This window comes from Puntigrus tetrazona, chromosome 6 (assembly GCF_018831695.1).
Source record: "Puntigrus tetrazona isolate hp1 chromosome 6, ASM1883169v1, whole genome shotgun sequence".
Taxonomy (NCBI): Eukaryota; Metazoa; Chordata; class Actinopteri; order Cypriniformes; family Cyprinidae; genus Puntigrus; species Puntigrus tetrazona.
Genome location: NC_056704.1, coordinates 17,390,954 through 17,409,333, shown reverse-complemented (window position 1 = coordinate 17,409,333; position 18,380 = coordinate 17,390,954). Strand labels below are relative to the sequence as shown.

At 36.8% G+C, this 18,380-nt stretch overlaps 1 protein-coding gene across 1 annotated transcript in view; it reads left to right on the top strand.

Annotated features, from left to right (window-relative positions):
• brinp3a.2 (bone morphogenetic protein/retinoic acid inducible neural-specific 3a, tandem duplicate 2) overlaps nucleotides 1–18,380 on the top strand; it is a 31,760-nt gene that overhangs the window by 4,753 nt on the left and 8,627 nt on the right. Inside the window, exons 2-4 of the mRNA XM_043242382.1 lie at nucleotides 5,133–5,435; nucleotides 13,477–13,667; nucleotides 15,019–15,209. Coding sequence (XP_043098317.1) covers nucleotides 5,236–5,435; nucleotides 13,477–13,667; nucleotides 15,019–15,209 — 582 coding nt within the window. The 5' untranslated portion in view covers nucleotides 5,133–5,235. The remainder of the gene's footprint in view (nucleotides 1–5,132; nucleotides 5,436–13,476; nucleotides 13,668–15,018; nucleotides 15,210–18,380) is intronic.

The window sequence follows — 18,380 nt, the reverse complement described above, 5'->3', positions numbered from 1 at the left end:
ATCAAAAGAATGGCTACCTCGTCGTTCATGCTACCTCAAAGATCAAAGACTTTATTAATATAGATTTGTATTACAATTAGTCTTTTTATATAAAAAAAGAGCAATTATTGTACCCTAGGGACATGGAGTGAGCATTTTCAAACCCTCATATTAAAATGTGTGCCATGTCCATAGAGACATTATGCTCTCAGGAAAATGGGATACTAAATGTGGCTTCCAGAATGTTGGTGAACAAACAATACTGCATTTGCACTTTTTTATTTTCATTCTTTGTGTTCTTTATCTCTTTGTTTGCTTTTTTGACATGATTTTGGCCCTCCATTGTCCGTTTGAGTAATGCTCTGAATAATGTGCAAAGACACGCGTATTTATAAGACTGACATTTATGTATCTGGATGATGCAAGATAGATAGCATATGAAATATATACGGTTGCTGTAGTATATTATAGTTTTTTTTTTTTTTTTTTTTTTTTTGCTTGTGGACACACAAGGTCGTCAGCTGTATCAGCCATATGCTAAAATGTACCTGAACATTGAGTGCAAATTGATATTAGTTTGTCTGATGCTCAGTGGTTCATCTAGAATCTGACAATTATTTTAGTTTCATGGCTTGTCTGCTCTTAGAGGTCCATTTCTCAAAGTGACAGAAAGATTAGAGGGAATATTTGATTTGCATTTAACACTCTACACAATGGCTGTCATTCATTTTCCTCCTTTTGGTCCCATGCACTGATATAAGCTAGTATTTCATATTTCTTTTATTGCCTATCTGCTGGGATATTCTCTTTGATACATTACACACTGCAAATCTCTTTGTACACATCCTTTTGTTCTCAAACGAAACACGGATAAATAATTATGACTTCCAGACACATTATTTCGCTAAGAAACCTTTCTACCCTCAGGCACACAATGAAAGACACTGTTGATTGTCACGGGTTAGAGAATAACATTGCTAATTAAGAGTAAAAGCTCATTAGTCAGCGGAGAGAGGAGGATGTGAGGTTTATCGGTTCCTGCTCAGGCTCTGAAGGTGGTTTCAGGGATGACTCGAAGTCAAGCCTGAAAGAACCAGCATTACAAATAGTGGGATCCTATTGTAGAAATACAACCCTGTAATCAACTTTCACCTAAGATACACACTTTTTCAAACAGTCAGACAAACCTCTATCCACCCTGCGGACACAAATTTAGAGCAGGAAATATCTCAGAGAATGTATCTTCATTTGCATGCTTCCAGCAGAGACAGCCAAAACTCATTGCAATTGCACAGGTTGTAAATGAAAGAACTGAACAGATGCCCTGAGTCCAAAGAGCACACTTGAGTCTATCCTCTGAACATGGTTGACTCAAATGCCATTGAGAACTCAAGTTTGAGAGATCCCAGATCTCATCATCTCAACCTTTCAAAAGTACTTTGATAACACTTCACTTTGAGCTTGGTTTTGCTTTAGTTGTAATTTAAGGTTACGTGCCCAGAGTTGGAGATGACAGTGGCATTAATGGAATATCTTTTTATTAAAGAAACATTCAGGGTTAGCCAACAGCATGTATGGTGTAATGTAGATTTTATTTTATTTTTTTACCAAAAAAAAAAAAAAAAAAAGAAAGCTCATTAGTCAGCTTGTAAAGTCACATTCATTGTATGCAAATGCATTTAGCATTAAGTAAATGCAGATTTGTATTTATATTTATATTATAGGCAAGCTGACCTATAGAATTTCTTACAGTACCTCATCATTGGATGCATTTTTCAACAAATAGTGAAAGATGATTGATCGGTTTGTTCTGAACACCTGTAGTCTTTTTATTTTAAATAAGCTTGCAGAGATGTTCATCTTCACTGTAGACAACGACAACAAAAAAAGGAAATAGCCTTATCAACACTTAAAAGAAGAATTTCTCTATTTCTTGCTAAATGGATATTCTTTCTATTATCTGTTTGGCTTTAGTCAGTTATTTATTTATAATCTGTCCACAATCACGTTAACAGCATAATCTAAGATGACAGAGTCGCAATGCCGCTTAATGAATATAACTCAATGCTCTTGTGCAAAATAGTATACCGTTTAAAACAGATTGGCTTTTTGTCATTCAGACAGCTATTTGTCTAGTCTGCTTCTCTCTTATTACCAGGCATGGGCTGTAGTTTTAAAATGATTCGTCCCTCTAGGTGAATACACAGGACCTTGTCATAGTCACCATTTACATGACAAATTACAATGCAAGTGTTTGTATTGCTATTGCAGACCCTGCAGGTTATGATACAAATACTCTCGGAACATCTAGTTTAAATGAAAAATTGCATGTCATGTAGCAAGGCTAAGATGATCGTGCAAAACTGTATACATAATTTTCTCCCCATAAAGAGCTTAAAGCACCCTTTATGAGTTCTACTGTGGTATAACACAATTTTTAATCCAACATAACTCTGAATAATTATTTTCTCCTTGTTTCCCAGAAAACTAGCTAATGTTTTGATCTTCTCTCCCGTCAGACCTTTGCTTAATTTGGCTCATGCAGATACTTATTTCATTTCTTAATTATCCTCATTTATGTGTTTACACTTTCTCCTCCATCATTTATTTCTCTGTTCATCCCACACGCTTTATACATAAATTTTCTTTTAGTCCTCCACATGTCACGCTTGTCAAGTTAAGTCAGTTATATTGGTGAAAGCGCTGTTCCCAGTACGTATTGTTTCAGAGCCTTTTTATAGAAAGTCGTGGTTTAATCAAAATAAAGTTGGCAAAATTGTCACTTTTATGTCATTTCAGACCAGCCTGAGGATATTTCAAACCTGTTTGGTGTTCAATTATATTTAAGTGGCACCATTGGTGCTTTTCATGTGTCCACCGTTGATGATAAAAAATAAATTTCTCTCTCTGGCCAGATGTTTTATTTGTGGTCTAAAAGTTGGCTACACCTCGGCTTCTCTTTCAAGGTGGATCTGTTCAGCAGCATTTGATGAAGTGTATTGTTTTTGTAACCACAGATATTGTCTGATGATGCCCCTGTAAACAGGGACTGACACATACCTGATATTATTCCTGCAGATAATAACCAAAATCCTGTTACTGCACCGGGTGGGGGAGATAATGTGATTATAGCAGCAGATTGCTTTGAAATGAACTGTGCTCTCAATGAATACATGTTTACACATTTGGCGTATGAAGATAGGATGCAGGTACAGTTCTGAGCTGTTGACTCAAGGTGCAGGTTTTATCTCAAAGGACCGGAGAGTTGCAGAGATCACAACCCTGCTCTCATTGGCATTCTGCTTTTGAATAAAGTACTTAACTACAAGTTGCTGACTAAAATGAGAGTAGTTTGCTTTTTTTTTATATAGAGCTAAGCTGAAATAACAGTATGTTCAGAAGAGAACAGGAGCTGGAAGCACCATCCATCTCAAAGCTTCTCTCTGCCCTTGTGACTTACATTACACGTCTTTTAATCGTCGGGTTTTTTTTTTTCCACATTGCCACCTGCCAAGCAGAGCTACCATCCCCTCCCCCCCACAGAAAAAGAGGGGGGAAAAAACTGGAACACATACAACAATGCTTTGCTCTTGGGAGAAATGTAAACAGTGATTTTACACAAAAGCAAAACGCTTGTTACTCAAGGCAGAAAAATAGCAAGTCAAAAGAATTGCTGATGGAAACGTGGAGATTGCGGCATTTGAAAGGGTTTTTTTGTGGTGCACTGTGGCGCTGAAGTGCAGCGCATTGTAGGATCCCTACTGAGTGGTTACTGTGTTCCGCTGAGACTTCCTCATCAATATGCATAGAGAAGTACGGATGTCTGCGTTGAAGAATTAGATGTCATGCAGCAAATGCCTTGCTTTTAAATCTGCTGTAATCACAGCAGAAAGCATTGTAGCTCGGATCGGGGCTGTATTCACACCGTTATGGATGTGCTTATCAGCGTGCTACATACATTAAAGTTCTGTGTGAGATGGGGTGTAGATACATCATCTGAGAAAGGCCTCCCATAGGAATAAATTCCAAAAGTGGACAACTTATGATTGCGATTTGAAACGCTAAGCTTAAAAATATTTAATGAACTGATATGGTGACCAACAGCTATGTAAATGTTATACAGCTGAAATAAATGTACTGCAGTGTAGGCATAGTAGAGCTTTTGTTTTGATATGCATGTCTTTGTAATTAGAGGTTGTACTAAGCAGTGATGCACAAGTCAATGTGGTGCATTTATATGGCAAGGTCTGAGTTTTAATCTGTATGTGCATCTCCTTTCACACCGTTCCACAAAAGTATGATGATTTTTGAAAGTCGCCCACACATATGGTCACACGGCACACATGACTTGACAGACTGTCATCAGAATACAGTAATGAGACTCTATTCAAACATCTGGTTTGGTCACGGCCGTGAAGAATGATTGACAGCACTTGGTGGAAATATGGAAATAATAACAGGGTTAGAACAAGGGGCGGGACTGCGGGAGACGCTGAGAACTAACTACTGAAAGAGATGTCGAAAATGCGCTCATGGCATCTGTTTATCATGGGACTGAATTACAGTGCTTGGATTTAAACCGTATCTGTCACATTTTGCCTTTTTATACAGTTTGCACTTGAAGCGAAAAAAGGCTTGTTGAGAGTTAGAAATAATTTGGATTAATATAAGCAGTTTTCGGGAGAACTTCTCCATTTCATGTACCGGCGCAGTTGCACAGCGGATGCTAAAATTGGAAACATGTGCACAGGAGGTTCTTATTATTTCACTTACATTCGTTTATTGTTAATTTGGTGATACTTTGTTCCTCTGAAGTACTAAAACACTCATTACCATGCAGAGAACATTTTTATGTGAATACATTACATTTCTCACTTACAGACAATTAGCAGATTATTCCCACAAAGAATCATCGTACTTTTCTCCCCTCTCTATGTTGACAAGATCTCTCCGGAGTCCTAAATAGTTTTCATGGCCTCAAGGAAACAGAATTCCCTGTTAATTGCCTGTCTTTGTGTCTCTCCGTGTGTGCACTTTTCACTTAAAGGAACAGTTGTTTTGGGGAGTGTGTCTGAGTGGAGGTGAAGGTGACTGAGTGTTTACTAATGCATCTTTGTTCTTTCTTTGTCAATCTGTGTGCTGTGTGTGTTTAGGCGAGCGTTTGTGGGGCCGAAGCCATGCTGATCTTCAGTGCCGGGTGGTGGAGTGTGGTCTTGCACCAGAGCCTGTGCTCCTGAAGCCTTGTGCTGCTCCCCCATGGCTCTATGGGAGCTGCTGTTGCTGACTTTCAGCCTTCGCTGCTGGCTGACAAGCTCTGCCAGTTTAGCTGAAGAAGGCCCCGCAGGCCCCCTGGACTGGCTTCTTTCTGACAAGGGCCCATTTCACCACTCACAGGAGTACACTGAATTCGTGGAGAGGAACCGTCAGGGATTTTCCACGAGATACAAGATCTACAGGTTAGTTAGAATTGAACTGAGGCTTGCCATGCTTTGTGATGGTACCAGTTGTGGTTTCTGCTTTATGTTGGGTTAAAAGGTCAGCGGGTCACGATTCAGTATATTTACTCTAGCCTTGAGCATTATTAGAATGAATAAATGCATTTTTGCTGTTTTCCTGTCTTTATAAAGCAATTTTGTTATAATCGACAGAAATCAGAACAGAACCGTCTCTGAAGAGCTGACTAACAGAAAATGATCCTTTGAAATCAACACAGAATTATCTATACCAATTAATTGGACATATAAAAAATATGTATATTGTAAAATATGTAATATGTATATCAGGAGTGTAACACATTTTTTCATGTAATATAAATGTTCATTGTAAGTGGGTGTATTGTTTGTTGCTATATAAATAATGAGTCAGCATATGGATTATTTTGTTATATCATCTGGATTCAGGAGGTGTCATGCACAAACAAAAGAGGGTTGGGGGTGGGGGGGTGGGGGAGTCAGATGCTTGTCATCTGACACACAGCAGCCAAAATAGCACTGTATGACCGATAAAGGCCTGTGTTTTATTTTTTCTCTTTTCATTTTACATATTTCCAAACAAAAAAAAAGGTTTAGTTGATTGCACTAATAGATAAAAAAAAAAAAAAAAAGTTATGCAGTAAAATATTTTGATAAATGGCTAATATTCTAGTAATATGCTTGTTAATAGGTGTAAAAAAAATAACATTCAATATATTTTATCTTTTGTAAACTGTTCAGAATCTATTTGGCTCAGAAATTTGAGGGGGCATGTTGAACGGGACTCACTTCAAATAGGCATGACTCCTATGACGAAATTTATGAATACTTAAATGAACAGGTTTGTAGTAAAATATTTTGTCAATACATAGTGTTCAAAAGTTTGGCGTCAGTAAGGTTTTAAGAATGAATGAAAGAAAGAAAGAGAAAAAGCAACTTTGCTAATAAAATTAAACATTTTTGAGCACCAAATTAGTGTGAAGGATCATTGAACTTGAATAATGGCTGCTGAAAATTCAATTTAGAATAAATAGCACTATAAATTTATTAAAATAGGAAAGAGTTATTTAACTGTAATATTATAAAGAATATCAATTTTACTGCATTTTTTTGACTAAATGTGGCCTTGGTGAGAATAAAAGGCTTATTTCGAAAGCTTATTTAAAAACCGTACCTGTTCCAAACTTTTGAAAGGTTTTGTATTCTAAAGGCCTTATTTTTGCTGAAGTGAACTTGGCAGAAGAAGCATAATACACTTTTTTTTTGTTGAATTGCAGTTAGTAGAATTTAGCCTGTTGGAAAGTGAGCAGAAATTCCAGCTCTTAAATTTCTGGTGATTTCTCATACATCATTTCCATCATTACAGGACAGTTATCGAATATTCATCTGTTCTCAGAGGCCACAGTTGACATCTTCTAATTTGCGGGAGCTACTTCACGGCTGCTCTGATTGGCCCTTCATAAAAACATTGGAATTTTTTTAGCCTGTTGGCTAAACCTGGTGCTTCAGAGGCTCAGAGCTCCCTCTGCAAGATTAATAGTCTTATCATGTGGCCAACTGATTAGTGGGCTCTTAATTCTTATTACTCGGCATTATCACCTGTTCCCTTGAGATGGCTACTGTCGGCAGCAAGGCTGTGTTAGGGGAAGATTACAACCACTCCATGATTAAATAAGTGTGTTATATCAAAATAGTAATTGAAAAGGAGAAGCTTTCACGTGTATTCCAGGGTTTAGGTAAAGCATTCAAATATAACAATTTCTTAAGCTCTTAAATGTTTAAGTTTTAAAAAGTTTAAGAAGTGCAACCATCACTATACTTAGGCCTAGCCTAAAAAATATTTTCCAGCTCAGTCCCATTCACCTCTTATCTCAATATGCACTGGGCCTTGAATAATTGAACAGTTGCATTGTTTGACAGTTTGCCACTTGTATTTACACAGTTGTTGTTGATATTGTTGTCAGCTGTCGCGTTCAGTTATTTGTTGTCTTGTGATGTCGAGATTAGTCTGTTCGTTTGCTAAAAACGATTGCTTTGTTGATAATTACTCTAGTCGTGTTTTATGTACCAAGTGTGTTATGAGGGCTTTACGTTTAATCTAGTCTTGTGCTTCAGAAGAAAAAGCATTTTTCTCTATATTTCTATATAAGTTTAACATTATTGACCGATGACAACATTATTAAACATTATTAGTGTTAATCATGCTCAATCTTAATATGGTTTATATTAAAAAAGACAAAGGCAACTTAACATTTTGTTCTTTTTAAGCAGCTTTGGTCTTCTTGATTATACATACATAATTTTTTTTATTTTAACAATTGGGTTAAAATGTGAGTATCAAATTTGATAAATCAGTCTCCTTATACATTACATTTCTTGTTGTATCTGCCAACTCTGTATCTGTAAGTCGATTTGGTTAAAAACATCTAAATACATGTGAACATACCAAGACATTATTTGAAGAAATAGAGTGACGACTGATATACATATGCCTTTTTATGTGTCCCAGATTATTGCACTAAATTGCATTTTATTTCCTAATTTTTTTCCCCTCCTTAGGTGTAAGCGCCATTGTTATACTAAATGAGTTATAAAAGTATGTTATAAAAGCTTATGTACTAAAAATATTATAAATATTATAAACAATACAACACACATTTCATACATGTTTTAAAGAAAATATCTAATAGTTTTTTAGCATATCTGTTGGGTGCAATATATATACAGATAATGCATGGAAAGATGATTAATTCATCTTGGTGTCTCATATTGTGTTTGTGAAATTCTTAGAACAGATCGCATCTTTAATGCTAATGCAGATTCTCTGTAATATGTTGCACAGCCTGGAGCCTTTTACTTAAGCAATCACTTTTTCAGTTTCTTTCCTTGCCGATAACAACGCATGAACGTAGCAGACCTAGAGAGATTAAAAGTGGCAATATTATATCGGGGATAGCTTTTTCTCCTTCAAGCACAGCTTTGTTACATTGCTCAATTCAAATAATCCACAATGACAGGTAGAAGATGAATTACCAGAAGTGGTTCTCCTACTTACAGTGGTGTGTAACACTGTCGTCCGGGTAATGAAAGTGCACCGTCTCATCCCTCCTTCAGTTCTCCGCGTCCTTCTTGATTGAATTTGAAAGAATTTTAATGAGCTCTTTGTTGGAAATAGTTCTTTTTTATTTGGGAGATTTCACTTTGTAGAATATTGGGAAAATGCCATGTCATAACATTCAAAGACGGGGTCCAAATATACCACCTGCTTTACTGAACCACTGCCACGGGACAGTTTCCAGAAAGGCTGATGTGCGCACAGACTAAGGCAATTCTCTATCTCTCTCACACACAATCTTAATAACGTAAGTGGGAAAATCAGTTTGAAATTGCTTGTAAAAGGTCATTTCATAAAATGCTATTTCTTTTCACGATGACAGCTGCCCTTATTTAAAGTTTTCTCTTTTAGGGCCACTTTCTTCTGTATGATATTCAAATCATCTTTTTAATACGTATCTTAAAGGCAGAGATAAAAGCTTGTGACATAAGCCTTGAGGACTTTTTGTTCTGCAACAAAAAGCTGAGAAACAAAGCGCAGAAAGCAGAATCGGTTTCAGCGCCGTTGTGAAGACTGATGATGACTACGGTCGTAATGAGCGTTTCATATAGCACAGCAGAAGTCCCATAGAGTGCTTCCTAGAGAAGCCTTTAAACTGCTCTCACACAAAGCCTCACCTGATAAGACAATCCAAGCTTATCGTGCTCAGCTGTGACGGGAAAGAGAATGACAGGGAGGATTTTCCGTCTTTACTTTCCTCTTTGTGGGGAACCTTTGAACTCCTGAAGGCTAGCTCATCACAGCTCCCGAAGAACTGTCCAGTCTAAAAACTGGCTTATCGTGGTGCTATGTGAAACTGAGACAGATCATCGAAATTCAGGCAAGCAGACATTGTCCCAATTGTTGGTATAGCACATGCCAAATGCAATATTACCGTTATTTACAGCAGCTGAGGGCGTAGCTTATGAAATTACCCAAAATGATATTCTGACATAAATCCAACGACAGCTTCGACCATACATTAATAATGTGTGTTTTCGTGACATAATTTCGACATAATTCTATCACTTTTGCCCCTTATGAATTGCAAAACAGCAGATGGAATTAAGGGCGTTTGCTGGAATGAATCAATCAAACATCTGGGTCGGGAGGCCTCTGTCATTACTCCTGATTTAATGTGATAGATCCCCTTTCAGAAGGCCACCCCAGCTCCATCCATCACCTGTGCATGAGGTTACTCACTATTTCTCGGCTAACTGAGAGGACAGGCTCTTATAGAAGAGAGGCGCACGGCGATTGGAGGGTGTTTTGAGATGTATTGAGTGCGAGATTGTGCCAATGCCTTTTGTAGAGGCATGTGCCGATTTTAGCGTATGCATAATTGCATAACGCAGAGCTTAAAATAAGGAACGGGGGTTGAAAGAATTATAGAGAGAAAAGGCTTGAATACTTAATTGCCTGTAACTGCATGAATTAAATTTGTTATTTTTGTATGCAATGTGAGTTGCTGCTGGTGAGACAAAAGAGAGCATTAGTCTTGACCTTCACTTAAGAAACAAAATAGTTTCTGTCAGGGCTAATTAAAAACAAGTTTTTTTTAAATTGCTTCATCAGCTACTCATCCTGCAATAAGTTGGCACAAATGCTTTTAGTATTTTGCTCCAAGGAAGATCCATTGGCCTACTAGGATGTGTTTATATCAACTACCCAGTTCCAGTTTATTAGCTGACATGCTATTTTTCATGTCTACATTGAAAAGTGACTTGATGCATTGAAGATACCCAACTAGGCTCAAAAAATATTTAGGCCAAGTCATACACTTTGTATACTTATTTTTAAATTTTTATTACATATTTGTAATCTAAATTAACTAATAAACCTTATGTGGTGCAAATTTGCCAGTGTTATGTTAATGAAACGTAAAAAGTTATACGATTTATCTAATAGTACCAATAAATCCAATTTGTTTTAAATGAATAAGAAACATGTATATGCATTATTAGGCAATAAACCCTATGTACTTAAAATGCATCACTTTTTTTATTAATAAATATACCTTATTTCATATTTTAATCCTACCACACCAAATTTAAGGTAGACAGATACATTAGATAAATTGATGATAACAGTAATGCTTATGTTGCAGTAACACTGTCACATGCAATAATTGAGAACAATAGGACAATGGTTAGAAAAAATGTCATAAGGCTCAGGGGTTGAGTGGCTTCAACACCACACTTTAGGGAAAAATTAGGAGTACATGAGTACAAAAGGAACATTCTACATCTACGTTTCAAACTTTTAACACTTAAATTGACTCGAGTACAAAAATGTAGCATCTCAAAAATGACATCTCAGTTGTCATTACTTAACAGTTCTTGAGCTCCTGCACTTCAGCTATGTTTAAGGTTCAGTTAAGTATATAAATCAGTCCAAAAAGCATCAAACACCCAATAGTGCAGAACTTCCACGTCAACATCTAGAGGTTGGTCTGCACAACCAACACCAGCACCTCTGAACCAAAGATAAACATGCCCACGGTTGTCTGTGTCTCTTTCGCAGTCCTGCATCGCTTACAAACATTTACAACAATTTTGGTAGGTACACTCATTGAAATCTACACTGCCAAGTCACCATTTGGATTTAAATGAGCACATACTGAAGAGTCTAGAATTGGATGATTATTGCAGTGATTTTTATGTTTCCGGCTTGTTGTTTGTTTGGCAGTAATTTTGTTTTGAACCAAACTGATGCAGTCTGTAGCTTTTCATTTCTTAAACAACAAACAAGGACCTACCAATGTCCACATTCCAGCATGACAATAAAAATCTGAGAAACATCATCAGGCTCAATTTTTGAAATAGTGGTTAAGTGAGCACAAACAATTTTTTTCATGAATTGATCACCAGTTCTGAGCTTAACTCTACTGAATGTCTTAAAAAATTGATTCTAAGTAAACAGAGTACATTTGTAAAATACGATTATTTAAATAAAATAAGATAGATGCAGATTGAAAACAAATTGTGCCAAGAATAAAAGGCATGTTTCTTTTCATTGCATCAGTCAGATTAAACAAAACTGTGTTAAGAACCAGTTTAGATGAAATGGTGTTGTTGGTGCATAGAACAAGCTAAAAATTTTTAAAACAAGTCTCATAGACTTGAACAAATGTGACTTAATTCTACATTCAAATCAAAGGTAGAAAGCTGTCAATGGTACAGACCTCACACCTTATTTACCCCTAAATGCTAACCCCCTTTGCAAAAAAAATTAACCATGGTTTATAATAAAAGTGTAGTATCCATATTTTGTTTTTTTTTAACGCTGCAGATTCAAAGAGAAATCTCCACTGGCACTACAACACAGGTTTAAAACAGCCCTGGCACATTTTTATTTTGTTGATATAGGTACGTATTGCTGTGTTTTTATTACGTTGCTTCGGGTATGTATTGTACCTGATCCATGGACTGTCACTAATCCTCTATCATGTCAAAACAAACATACATTCTTAGATATGAAGTCATATCGATACGTGTGATGCAAACATTCAAAAGCATCAGTTTTCAAATCTACAAGCATATTAATATTGTTTTGAAGTCATTACATGATATTCTTCAAGTAATTGCGTGAGGATTATACTTTATTAATCAAACTTCTGCAAATTTGTGTGAAAAGGAATAAAATGCATCAGAGTTTTACTGCCTCTAGTGTTCATTTCCTTTGGAAACTGCAGTGATATGTATTTGTTGGAACATATTTTGTGTCTCACTAAAACAGTGTAGCCAGGTAGATTTATGCCATGAGACCAGGTAGCGCTTACCATTTGTTAACCACAGTTTTACTACAAATGCCACAATCAAATTATGGTTAGTGTCACAAAAACATGTTGCCATGGTTTTATTGTAGCAACCATGTTTTTGTTTGTGCAATTGCTTTGTTAGTGCAGTTCATTTGAACACTGCCATCTAAACTTTGGTGCAGAACAAACAAACAGGCAAACTCATGACAGCAAATAATATTTCTGGCTCTGCTTTGACTCCTTTATACATTTTATATGGTCTTTGTGAGTTATCAGCTGGTAAAAATTTCATCTTATACATACACATTTAACAAGCATTTAAGCATCGACTTGCGGATGTTTGGTACGTTGGCAAAAAATATGGTTTCAGTTTATTTTGATGGTCCCTTATGAACATTCTGTTGACAATAAGTAACTTTGCAATTAACACCACCACATTATCAACATTTGACCGTATTCTTGTCTTTTGTTTTGTATTGTTAAAAATGAAAACCAGGACTAAAACTGAACTGAACTAGAAGCATAAACACACCCTAAAAATACTTCTTAGTACCTTAAGTGTACATATTATTAACCCAATTTTGTATCTCTTTTTTTGAAAGTGCAGACTAATTTGTTTCACGTTGACCTATGATCATTCCTACAGATTCAGAAACATTTAGTTTTTCTTCATATGTGTGATATATTGTAAACTGTGTCTCGTGTGGTGCTATGGAGGAAGCTTAAGAGCAGAAGGAATTGCAAAAATGCATGAGTCACCAAAGCCTGGAGCATTGTTTTTTTGGGGTTTTCGCCTGGAAGGATTTTAGAGCTTTGTGGTGTTATTTTTTTCATTTAGCTTTTCTTTCTCTTCTCTTCCACTTTTATGAAAGGTATGGGTTGTCACCACAGGGCAGACTTCTATGAGTCTTTCTGTCGGGGCAGATTTCTGTCACGAAGTGTTCATTGAGCATAACACCTGTCAGCTGCACATTCAGAGGCGGTGCCCTACGCGTGGTATTCATACCCCAAATGAAACATGCTCTGAGAACCTGAGGCTAGAGATGCAGCTTGGCAGGAGCGCTGGTTGCCCCGCAGGCCTCCTTCTATCATGTCCAAAACAGTCGAGAAATGTTAATGAAAACAGATCATTAGGGACAGGCCTGTTTACTGTCTCTGTTTTTCTCATGCAGGGAATTTGGCCGGTGGAAAGTGAATAACTTGGCTGTAGAGCGACGGGATTTCCTGAACTCCCCTTTGCCTCTCACCCCGGAGTTTATAAGAAACATTCGACTCCTGGGACGCAGACCCACTGCCCAGCTAATTACTGACAACCTGATCAAGAAATATGGGACCCATTTTCTACTGTCAGCTACACTAGGAGGTAGAAAAACATATTCCTGTGAAACATCCTCATGGTGGTTTTGCACAAAGGTCATAATTCCTACTGTGAGCTAACTTGAAGACTAGCGTTTTTCATGCAGAAGAAACACAAATAGATCTCATGCATATTTACATCTCAATTTCCACTCTATCAAGCCAAGCAAAATCACTTGTGACATGCTTTGCCGCATAATGTATTACTTCTTCCACTGTGTGGTTGGAAGGGGGAGGCAGGTGTAAACAGATGGCATCATGTCCAGAATGGGTTACCTTTCAGAAATCTGCACACAGTGTGTGCTTACAAGTTACTTCACGTAATGCAAAAGTATTGGCTGTACACAACTGATGTGGCCTTCACTGCTCTGGAAAACAAGCAATATTGTGTAAGGTTAGAGCATGAAAATGGAGATGCAAGTCTTGGCTTTGCAACAGATCTGCTTGGAATACCAACTGCCAGAGAGAGTTACAGATACAGTATAAGCATAAACTGTAAAGTCACCCTTTACAGATTTCCTGATTCAATTCTGCTTGATAATTGAATCTCTTGATTTGATTCCAATTGATTCGATTCCAATTAACTTATTATAGTTACAATTTTGATTCTGCTAACACTAACTGCCAATTCTTCAAATTGTGGAAAAATGGTAACTTGTCTTTTCGAACATTTTATTGAAATTACCAGCTGTTTAGAGTAATTTGTTGTGAGAATCGGGCAAAACTAGATAAACTGTATGTTTTTGATGCACTAATTTGATTCACTTGTTGTTTGTTTGTTCAAACTTTGCATTAGATTTAGTACAAACTAATATATATATATATATATATATATATTTCTAGCACAGATAAAATATAATTTAATATGCTGAAGATTTCATAGAGTCTCCTTTCCTGAAAACCAGTTCTGGAAATACTGATACATGATATTAATACGTGATATTACATAGCCACTGAAAATAGGGAGGGTAAATCTTTTTTGATCTTTGGAATTTTTTAAGAATCTTTGTTAAAATAAAGATTGTGAATAATCAGAAAATCTATATTTGGCCACACTTTCTTTTAAGGCCCAACTTTCATCAATTTTAAATTAATTTTTTTTATTAATAGTTTTTGTAAGGTAGTTGTTCAATTAAGTTATTAATTAGGGATGGGAAATATGGTCATTCAGAATACATGCTTTATAGGTTCTAATAAACATCAAATAGTTTTACTTCACCCTGTCCTGGTTATCAGTCAGATTATATAAAGCTACAACTTTCATCAGAATAATACATTCTGCAGGAGCATAGAATAGATAAATTCTTACTGTAAAACATTTCTATATCAATAAGCCTGGTCTGTTCTGTTTCTGCTAGGAGAGGAGGCTCTGACTATATTTGTGGACAAGAGGAAGTTGAGTAAGAAAGCAGAGGCGAGCGACTACACCAGTAACAGCACGGCTGTGACTCTGGAGGCCCTGCACCAGCTGGCTGCCTCCTATTTCATAGACAGGGAGAGTACTCTGCGAAAACTGCATCACATCCAGATTGCTTCCACTGCCATCAAGGTATGTCATTAGTCAAGTCAGAGCCCACAGCTTCCTTCTTTCAACTCCTCAAGAATAATCATGTTCTGTATAACAAAGTGCATTTTTTCACTCTCCCTGTTGCCATGATCCTGCTATGAGAAGTGTCATATGCTATGAGTGGGTATCTGGAGATATCCATTCGCCATTGAATATGACAAGTTCTGCATTGTGAGAAAAAAAAAAAAAAAGCTCTGGTTGTATGTTGTTCAGGAGTGAGATTTATGAATGACCTGTGGTGCCGAGCAGTGTTGGGTAAGTTACTATTAAAAAGTAATTAATTACAGTTAATGATTACATCATCAGTATTGTATTTAAATTACTTTACTAATCACTGTGTCTGAAAAGTAATTTAGTTACTCAATAAGTAACTTAATTATTCAAATCGCTAATAGGCTACAGCTTAAAAATTTCTATAAACCTTTGAACTCTTTATTCTTTCAATTTGAGTCAAACATGGGAAAGCTTTTATTATTTTATAGCCTTGCTTTCATATGCATTATTCAATCGGATAATATTTGTTTTCAGTTAGTTAGTTAATTAGTTAATTTAAAAGTAAACACTTCAAGCTTTCTATAGACATATTTGTAGATTTGTATGATTTTAGTTTAATCTGTATGGTTTCTCTATGAATCAGGAAAAACTGAATGTGAACACACCTGCACACAGAGGGTCAGTTTTATCTTTAGACTGTAAATGTAGATTTCAAGTTCAATATTGACTTTAGAAGTGTTGAAATTACATACAGTATGTAGCGCAAGTACTTTATGTTGAAATTATTTACAGTATGTAATACAACTGTAAGTTAAATTAGCTAAAAATGAACAGTAATCCCTTATTTACTTTTTCAGTGAATAAGTAATTTAATTACAGTAACTAAGTAACGTTTTAAACCCAGCACTGATGTTGAGAATGAGGTTGCTTAATTTTGGGAAATATTAAAAATCAGGCAGAAACAAAAACACAGTATACTTTCTCTGGTTATCTGAATGTCTTGCATCTTGAAAGTCTAATGCCTTTTGTATAGCTCTGCAAAATGCATTAAGTATGACAACACTAAAGCTTACGGTGGCCTCTGTTTATTATAAATATTGTCAACATTGGCAGTATTTTTCATTAAAACTGTTTGATTTCAGTCATCTGTTTTGACAAAATCTCTAGTTACTGCATTTTGTCTATGCATAGCTGTATTTTTGCCTATTTCTCCTGTATTATGATACAGAAACAATGATGGAATTCTGTATCTGCAATAACCACCTCCTAGACAGAGATATACTGAAAACACTGTTTGGGAGAAAGAAGGAAAAAAGTCTCATATATTCCAGGAAAGGGCTCATCAAAAAGTAAACACAGAACAAAACAGCTTTAATAATTAGCCATTTTTAAATGTCTTAATATCACATTTGCCATATGCCATGCCTTACTTTCTTAACATTTCTCTTTAATCCTCAAAGATAAACACAAACTAATCTGAATAGGCAAAGAAAGCTTCGTGCTTCATATTTGTAACAATTAGAGATTCAGTCAATGTGCTATTTGAAGTAGCTCTTACACTTTTGCTGACAGCCATTAAAATTGGTCGCACAAAGCAGTACAAATCCCCCAAACAGACATTTACTCTGTCACAGCGACGCACAGTTTGACACATATATTCCAGTCCACACTTTGATGATCCCTCCCCAACCCATTATATACAACAGCGCTTTCCCTCGGCACACAACTGCTGCAGTGCTTAGACGGTTTTATTACAGTTGGGAGGGCAGATCTCAGGTGTCAAGGCTGTGTTTGTCTATTGCTAGTGAGAAAAGCAAAAGAGCCAGTGAGTGACGGAAGCAGCCTGCCAGGCAGGACGGTGCAGCTCCAACAGCGCAAGAGAATGAATCGCAGAAGCAGCAGGGGCCTCTGACACGCGTATCATTTCCACAGGGCGTTGACCCATGTCTACATTTCACGGGACAGACTGAGGCAAACGTTCCTCCATATGAATTCCAGATTAAACAGAGCTGGAGTACAGAATGAGGTTTCTAGCTCCCCCCACTGGGCACCGTGGAGGGGAAAATTTAGCTATTTCCTTTCATAGGAAAAGCCTATTAGTGTGGCGGTGTGCTGGGACTGTGAGAGGGAAACACTGGAGCGAAGCTCTTTACAAAGTCGGGCTTTATCCCACCTTTGTGGTTCTGCTCAGGTTGTTTGTCTAATGCGTGAAAACCCGAGCCATTCTGCAATCGGCGGGGATCATTTTGCTCATGATTTGACAATTTCTTCATACCAGATCAGCTCTAAGCCAAGCCAGAATTGAATTTACAGCCATGATACCTTCGGAAACACACACCGTGTCAGAATTGTAACCGCAGGGAGACAACTCCAACTCTTTCGCAGAGAATTGACTGTTGTGTTCTGTTACAGGTAGAATTTTTCAAGCAAATCCCACCATGCTAGTCTCAGCTGACATGCCCTATTCTGTCCAGTTCATTGAGACTACCGTACCACTGTTTTGATTATTTTTTCCTGTCTGTTTCTGTTTGTTTGAAAGGCATATTGGTTATTCAGTTAGGTGGCCTCTTCCTGACTTAGTGAGCTGTTCATAACCAAAGTAAACTGCACTTGAGGACCAAAATTGTGCCGCAGGTCAAAACTCTGGCTGTGCGAGACCATCCATGGAAAATCTGGATATTACGTTTTGTCTAGTGGCGCTTTCAAAAAGAAATGCTGAAGCTGTGGCATTTGTCCAGCTGTGAAATCGGAGAAAAGCTTTCTATCAGCCAAACTTGGTGGCTAATATCTCCACACAGAATATTGTTTTCTGGCTATAATTGAGATATTTGACTGATCCATAATAGCTGCTCACTATGCAGATTGGGAATCAACAGCAGACTGTTGATGTTTCACATTAAGTCTGAACAGCAGAGGATCACACAAGTCCAGGTGGCCTATAATTTGCCATTACAAGGTATTTTGTGACATGCAAAGTATTTGCTTTGAATAACAGCTGTTATCTGTAAAGGAAATCTAATATCATGCTCCACTTGTTCATCAATCAGTAGCCCTTTACCATATGGCACATCATATGGTGCATTAAAAAATAAAGCATATAGATGTATCATCTGATTGCATCAGGTATGGTCGTTATAAAAAAATCAATTACTGCTGAGC